The sequence below is a fragment of the Cyprinodon variegatus genome, unplaced genomic scaffold (genome assembly GCF_000732505.1).
Source record: "Cyprinodon variegatus isolate N-32 unplaced genomic scaffold, C_variegatus-1.0 Scaffold44, whole genome shotgun sequence".
NCBI classification, from domain to species: Eukaryota; Metazoa; Chordata; class Actinopteri; order Cyprinodontiformes; family Cyprinodontidae; genus Cyprinodon; species Cyprinodon variegatus.
In genome coordinates, this window is record NW_015150497.1 from 2,075,795 (window position 1) to 2,084,056 (window position 8,262).

The 8,262-nt window shown below is 37.0% G+C and overlaps 1 protein-coding gene across 3 annotated transcripts in view; it reads left to right on the forward strand.

Moving 5' to 3' along the window:
- The first annotated feature begins 515 nt into the window (after positions 1 to 515).
- Positions 516 to 8,262, forward strand: part of LOC107081937 (chromosome unknown open reading frame, human C19orf47) — an 11,682-nt gene continuing 3,935 nt past the window's right edge. Inside the window, exons 1-4 of one of the 3 annotated variants that reach the window (XM_015370316.1) lie at positions 516 to 544; positions 2,282 to 2,369; positions 5,193 to 5,307; positions 6,522 to 6,603. In XM_015370316.1, the coding sequence (XP_015225802.1) occupies positions 526 to 544; positions 2,282 to 2,369; positions 5,193 to 5,307; positions 6,522 to 6,603 (304 nt within the window). In that variant the 5' untranslated portion in view covers positions 516 to 525. Of the gene's footprint in view, positions 545 to 674; positions 761 to 2,281; positions 2,370 to 5,192; positions 5,308 to 6,521; positions 6,604 to 8,262 lie in introns of those variants that run through there. The other 2 variants (XM_015370317.1, XM_015370315.1) reach the window with 2 other exon arrangements.

An 8,262-nucleotide genomic window follows, 5' to 3' on the forward strand; every position in this document is an offset into this window, starting at 1 on the left:
GATGGATGGATGGATGGATGGATGGATGGATGGATGGATGGATGGATGGATGGATGGATGGATGGATGGATGCCTGAGACATAAATATCCAGGATACAGAGTAGATTATTTTCTGAAAAAAAATAAATAAATCTTTTTTTCCCTGTAAACAAGAAAAGAAAGGCATATTTGTGTTTATCTTCCTAAGTCAGAAATGTCTAACCAAAAAAACAAAATAAACTACACCCTTATATCTACCTGTCATTTGCTGCGATTGTGGCCAGAGGAACCTCTACCTAAAGTCAGAACTTCAAGTGTTTACCTATAATTAAAATACAGAAAAGCTAAATCATAATTATTGTTTTAAGATAATCTTATAGAAAAAGGGCAGGGCTTGAGGTAAAAAAAAAAGAAACTAAAAAAAAAGACTAATTTTATGTTGATGAATGGGTCTCGCTCGCCATCTCTCGCCAATACTTCAGAACTGCCGTCAATTTTAATATTTTGGTCTTTCTACCGGAAACTACGTCATCTCCCCTTGCAAACATGGCGACTGTGACAACAGGTGAGAGCGGCGAGGCCCGGCGAGCGAGGCACAATATTTGGCAAAACCCCTAAAATATTTTTATAAACATCCTTGAGAGATGACACCCATGTTAACGGCTTTCTTTGTCGCGACAGTTAATGTTTATATTGTTTATAGCTGGCCCCGTCGACCAATGTTTTGTGCTTTATTTTTGCCGCTAAGGGATGCTAACAGATGCTAAATGCACATCTGCCGGTAGTTGTTTGCTTAACTTGCGATTTTCTTTCTTTGTGTGAGAGACAGCAGATAAAATAGAGCTGTTTAATTATTTAAAAGCTTAAGTTTCGAATTTTTTTTTTTTTTTAACCAGACATGGAGTGTGTCCGATTTTAAAGCACAGTATTCACGCTTGACTGATAAAATATAACTCAGTATTACTCAGTGGAGCGACATACGAAATATAATATAACTTGATGCCTTATTTGCTCCAATAACCAACCTAATTCTTTATTTGTGGTATCTAAAACACGCCCGCCTATATTGTAATATAGTCTAATTTTAAAATGTTTTTGTTCGAAATTATATAGCTAGGCATTTCTGCAAGTTTATCTCCCACTCGGGTAGATTTTTAATCAGATTTGTTGGAGCAGAATCGCATGTTATGGAGAGGAAACATAATTTTAAGATCAAAGCTTGAACTTTTTTTGTTTTGTTTTCCACCGTCACTGTATTTAAACAGAATGTTACCTAGTGTGCCATTCCTCTACCTACAAAAGCCCTCAAAATGTTGAACCTGGTCTGAGTTTTATCAGTCGTGTAAGATGAGTCACTCTGTGGCTTTTTTTCTAAAGTGTAAAATGGTTATTTAGCTATAGTGAGAGCTCAGTCTCCATCAGTAGGAGTCAGGGTGTTGGTCGATTATTGTTGTGGCAACTGTTGGGCTTCCTTCACTCTGTATCTGTAACTCAAGCCAACATGGCTTCATCGCTGGTGTTATAAATAACCCCCAGCTGCTTATGGTCGGCATGTATTAGTCTTCAACATGCTGCTGTCTGCTCAGGTTTACATCTCCTTAGGGGAGTATTGGCCTAGTGGGTTAGAGCACAGCACTTGTCCTCCAAGAAGATTGCAATTACCCGGTTAGATCCCCACAGCCTCCACTATGGGTTCCTGAGCAAGACCCTTAACCCCACACTGCTCCCCGGGCACCACACAATGGCAGCCCACTTCTCCCCAAGGGCATGGGTTAAATGCAGAGAATGAATTTCCCCATTGTTGGACAATAAAGGAATTTAAATATATACATATATATATTTCTCGTGACTGATACCCTAGACTGCCGTGTCTGTGATCAGCAGCAGAGCCAAAGCAGGTAGCGGAAAGAAGAGCATCTTCTGTAAGCAGAGAGGAGAAAAAAAAAGGCTTACATGACAAAACACGTGCTGAGGATGAAGCAAAAGTGTAGACTATGAAGAAAAAAAGTCAAATGTATCACTTTGGAGATATATATATATATATATATATATATATATATATATATATATATATATATATATATATATAAAGGACACTGCTTTATTATAAAATAGATTTTAAAATAGTTATTGTTCATTCTTTGATGATTATGGAGAAAGATTATAAATTTCCTCAAGAGTTCAATCTAAAAGTTTTTATTTATAATTTGTAGTTTGCCTCTCTGGGCATTTTGTTTAGTATTTAGAAATATTAAGTGTTTTTTTGTTTAAAATAAAATGTTCTTTTTATTTGTTTTCTAAGCCACCTCAGAGTGGATTCAGTTTTTTAAGGATGCCGGGATTCCAGCCGGTCTTGCTGTCACCTATGCAGTTTCCTTCGTGGACCACAGGTAACTTAAAATCTTTAGACATGTCTTATTAGAGAAGTAATGAGGAGAGATATTGTGCCTCCCCTCCAATTGATGGTTCAGTAAAGGTTTAACCTTTAGTTCTAGCCAGGCTTTTAGTTAGGAATGTTTTATAGGGTTTACACCTTGGTTTATCACTTCTTTAGGCATGCAAGCATTGTAGGGGGGTCCGAGGGCATCCTCCCCTGTAAAATGTTTAAATTTAGACTCTTGAAACACTATTTCCTGCATTTTGAGGTGGAATGCAGCAAACTATTTGTTTTTGTTACAACCCTACTTTTGTCCATATTATGGGAAGAATGTTCGTTTCACTAGAGGACATTTCTTAAGAAAGACATGAGATAATTTTTAGGTACAATATTATGTTTCATAGGTTAATTAAATCAATCAGAAAGTGTAACTTAAACTTACTGCTAAAGGTAGAACTTGATTGTTATGTATACAAGAAGTTCAACTATGACAAACTAAAAAATAGTCTACATCTGCAAACCAACAGAGGAGAAAGTGTAGCCAAGACTGTGAGGTACATCTTTGCTACTACATAAACAACAAGTAAAACAAACTGAAGCAGTCTTCAACACAATCTGCAAACCAACAGAGGAGAAAGTGTAGCCAGCACTGCTTTTATTTGCAAGTACCGTACCAGAATATACAATCAAATATTTTTCGTCAGCAGGTTTTAACATTTCCACTCAATTTGGGTACTTATAAACTTTTACACCATACTTCATTAACATGTTTTAGCTCTGTTCCTTCTACATAACAATCCATTCTTCCAACTTTTTTTTTTAACCTTGGAAGTTAACTCCCTTGATATATATTTTTATTATGCAGAATGTCTGCAGAAGTGACGACAGCTGGCAGGTAGTGTCTGTCTCCCCCCAGAAACATCCTGGATCAGCTTTTCTGATTGGTTGGCGCTCCAGTGTCCAGCAGGAAAAGTTAATTTTGTAAAAATTCTTCTTTAGGGAACCTTTTGCTGTTCGATTATTAATTGATTAATCAAAAAAAATGATGGACACATGAATCGATTTATATAATAATAGCTAGTGCAGCCCTAATGTAAACCTGATGCTTTTGATTTCCCCCTAACAAAGACGCCACAAGGCTAGAAGGGGATTTCAAGAGGGTGGCCCAGTAAAGTCCGGATCGGCAAATTTCGAACATTTGAGGGAAGTTTCCGGGGGGGAAATAAGGGCGTACCAAAGCCGTACGTCACAAAAGCAAGGTGTACAATTTCTAATATTTTTAGCAAAGGTGTAAAATGTACGCATTGCTAGCTAAAAGACTGGTTCTATCTAATTTCTCCTAGCTAATTTCAACTTCCATATTATATTTTTTTTATGCTTTTTAGTATTAAAAGTTCTGAAGGGCTGCACAAAACGTGACTCGTAAAATAAAACAGAGAGCTCTCTCTGTGCATCACTTTATTACAGTAAAATCCTCCAAGTTGTGGGACAGAAGTAGCACGCGCACATTTCCAGTTCTATTAGGTGGTTAGGTTCTAACAAGCGTATTCCACCATAGTGGTCAAATTTGTCTGTTCCCCGCCATGCTGAAGTTCAGACTGCTACGGTAATTTTTTACGAGCGTATCCCCCCTGAACTGACATGATCTCCCCCCACCAGGGCTGTTTCTTGCAAATTTTACCACTAAATGCAATGTTTTTATATTCCTTTTTACACCTGAACATTGTCAAAGAGGTTCTGAAATTATTCTGATATACACATTTTTTTTTAATTAGCCTAACAGCTATGGAAGCTCATTTACCTCCTTATTTCCACTTATACCGGAGAAAATCATTGTAAAAACCTGGCACCCTTCAGACTCAAGTTAACTCATGCTACCACCTCATTTGTAGACAGAGAGCCATCTTTGAAGGTAGGAGTGAAGAGTTTAGATTCAGGATTCCCAAACATGCGGTCTGTCAAGCAGAACCAGTCGGTGTCTTTTAGATATTCTTTCCTACCCGATGAAAGGCAGCATTGCTGCTCTGATGCATTGCCGCCTTTCAGTGGATCAGAACAGCGTATCTGAGTTAGTTTGATAGTTCACATATTGGTGGGAGATATGAGCATCACCTTCAATATGAACAGATCAAAAGGAAAAGGAGTTGGACACCATCCCTTAAGGTTATGTGAGAACATGCAATATTTATCTTTCTATGCTTTGAATTTTTTATATTTTATTTGATCTTTAGTAAATGTTACTTTTTGTTTAAATTGAGACTTATGTCACATCTGTTAACATGTTATTTTAATAATGTTAATAAAAGAAGAAAGAGCTAAGTTGGCTTTGAATAACAGTAGCACATATTTGGGATTGATTGGACTTATGTCACAATAAACGGCATCAGCATTGGCCTAAAAACCTGTATCGCTCAATATCTAACATCAACATTTACCTGCTTGTCCTACAGTAGACTGAGAAAGAATTGACGCTTTAAAAGGATTTAATAGATGAACTTATGTGTAAAAGGTTTAGCTTTATGTTACCTACTGACATGGCTCCATATGCAACAGTTTATTTACACAAAGCTTTTATGTCCTTTCTAATTTACATTTTTCAAGTCCTTGCAGACACTTAAAACGGTTAACTGTTTAGTCTTCCTCATTAGAGGATTGTTGCTTATAATAGAACCTTGAAATGCAGGGATATGGTCAAAATAAAAAAAAACAACAAAAAAAAACAGATTTTCTGTTTTCAACCTTCCGGTAAATTGGGTTTTCAGTGCAGCTCTATTATGTTAAACTAACTAAGCATGTATAATTTCCCTAATGTCTGCATCTGATTCTGTCCCGCCAGGATTCAAAAGAACATGCTGATGGACCTTAGTAAAGACATTATGATGGACCTCGGTATAACTGTCATTGGAGACATCATTGCCATTCTTAAACATGCCAAACAGGTGTACAGGCAGGTGAGGCCACACTTGAATATTTACCTTGTTTGTGTTTACCTTTTTATATATTTTATTGTTATTATTAGTCATGCTTAAATATGGGCTCAACGGTGAAACAGTTTCTAGCAATTTTGCTGTGCAACAAGAAGGTTCTGGGTTTGATTCTCAGACTGGGGTTTTTCTGTATAGCCTGATCAGCCAGACTGACTCCCCATGTAAGGCTAAATCCTCTACGGTCTAAAACAGACTGGACAGATCACAGAGCAGTAGGAGGGCCCATAATGCAACAGTGCTCTAACTATAACAGTCAAGGTTGCAGCTGCAATGGTGCGATTTTTAGTTAATGCCGTTTATATTTTTAACAATATATAAGCGGCCTGAAAGAGCTGTTTATATATTTTAGAATGCAAATAACTGGCTGCTATAATACCCTTTTTTATGTTTTTGCTGGCTCTTAGTTCTGCCCTTGAAATTGAACCATACTTGCTCATTTCAAGACCAGTAATACGTAATCAGTGGAAAATAGTTTGTAGGAAATTAGTGTGCATGCAGTTTGCATTAGGAATGCTAATGCTGATCCTCATACCAGTCCCCAATGACTGCCGAGCACTTGGATTATCGGTTAATTATTTTATATGTAGATATAGATATTACGACTGGCTGAGCTTGCAAAATTGAATAATGAAAAAACCTAATTTAAATAAAACATACAGACGGAAAGTATTCAGTCAAAAGGAAAAATGAAAACCTGCTAAAAGTTATACGGTATTCAATAGATTGTTAACAATTATACAAAAAGTCAACTAAGTATCGCAGCAATGCTTATATTGAATAATGTCAAGTAAAATAAATATTCAAAGCCAAATGCAGGCTATATTTAAATAAACAATCAATAGTCAGTATTTCAAAATTCCCTGAAAGTATGGCTAATAGTTTTATGCATTACTATTTTTTTTTTTTTTTTTTGTCTGTATCAAAGAGTGGCTGAGAGCCCAAAGGCCCTCTCTCTGATTGTGTTTTTCTGACCAAGCACAGTAACACAACAGAACACATGGAAGAGGCAGAGGTAGAGTCTGATTTTTCACAGATTATCTGCCTCATGTTGGGACATAGCAATAGTTAAATACATGAGTTAAAACTTTTTTTTTTTTTAAGTTGCAAACTGCTGAATTAGGGAGACATTCGCTATAGAGTCCACTATCTGGACATAGTTTCTGCTGCTGTTTTTTCAGGACATGTGCAAAATGGCAACCGAGGCCATCACATCGGGACAGACAAGTGTCAAAGCAGAGCTCAGAAGAACCGCCAACACTCGTGAGTAACAAAATCCAATTAATTTTTTTTTATTTAAGGCAGAAGTAGCCAAGCTTTCTAGAACATGTTCTAGATCATGTTGTTTATCAGACAGTTAATAGAGAAAAACATTTAGAAAGTGAAACATCCAAAGAGTTGATAAAAGTAATTTTAATAAATATAAAACAGACCTGGATGGCAGTATTCAGAAAAATCTTGTTTCAGAAAATAAAGGTACTAAGTTGTGCTTTATAAATAAACTTACCTGGCCATATTTGTAAAGTTCAGCCTGGTGCAAAGTGCATCCCCACAGTCTGATATAGTGTCTTCACATTCTTCTCAAGAAATATGAGGATATAATTAATGAAACCATCAGCAAGTCAAGAAGCCAGTTAACTATTTGCCTGAATCATCATGCGCCATGTTGGCATTAATTACACATGCACAGACCAAACAAACAGAGCGTCTATAATTCATTATTGAGGCCACATAATGGGGTAAAGGATTTTAACTGCTGTTTATTTGAGGTCAAAAGGTTCATTATGATGGATGCTTTAACATATGAGCTATAATTGGCTTGAATTTGATTTTGTTTTCTGTCCTGGATATCCCAGGCAAGCTCCTTTAGATCCAGTTCCATGCTTTGTGAGGTATTATAGGGTGTTGACCCCTTTTTTAGCCATTCCTGAACAATTTGCTTAATGATACAGGGTGTGTGCATCTGCTGTAGGAGGATAATTATAGTCTTCAAAATTATTTGGGTATTATGTTTGCGTCACACTTGTACATGTAACAACCCTAACCCTGTGTTGCTTGGTTGATTAGTAGAATATAACAAAAGGATACTGCTTTCATCTTCTCAGCTCACTTAGTTCTGAAAGCTCTACCTTTGCTACAGCAGATGATTGTTATTCACTTCATTTTAAAGTGAGAGATTTTTAAGTAAAGTTATACTTCACTATTATATAAGTAAAGAGTCAAATTGTCAAGGCACTGAATAAAGATGAATCTTTCTGTTATCGGACAGTGTAAAGGAAAGCGATAGTGTTTCCAACTTCACAGTTTCTCTCCTGATTCTTTTCCTGAGAAGAGATTACCAGGAACAAGCACTTTAACACTTTCCAATGTATAGATTAAATGACTATAAAACTTGATTGTAGGTTTAACAGAATTTAATCTTACGCAGACCTCATAGGTTGCAGAGACAAATTGGCAGCACTTACCATCTGGCTCTCTTCTTAACAATAACAATTAAAGATTGCTCTCAAGAGGGTTTTCTGTGGCTTTAAAACAAGCTGTTTTGATTTAACCCTAGAAGTACTGTTTGTCATCCTCCCTTACCTCCAGCATAGACCCCAGTCTGTCGCTGCCCAGCATCAGTGCTTATTCTGCATGGGTAGATTCAGAAGATAGTCCAGTAAAATCTGACCGTCATCTAGATGCGGCTCACGCAGTGAAAGCTCCTCAGATTTGATGATGTGGTCCGGGGTGTAAACACTTTGCATCTGAAATCCAGAGCGGTGAATTCCCCGCATGGCTTGTATAAATCGTTGCGACCACCGCGTTTTTTGTAAATGCACCATTAGGCACCATGGTCTTCTATGATTGACCAGAAGAAAATCTTACCTCAGGTGATGGCACCTCCAGTGATCATATGGTGTTTGTAGAAGACCATGGTGC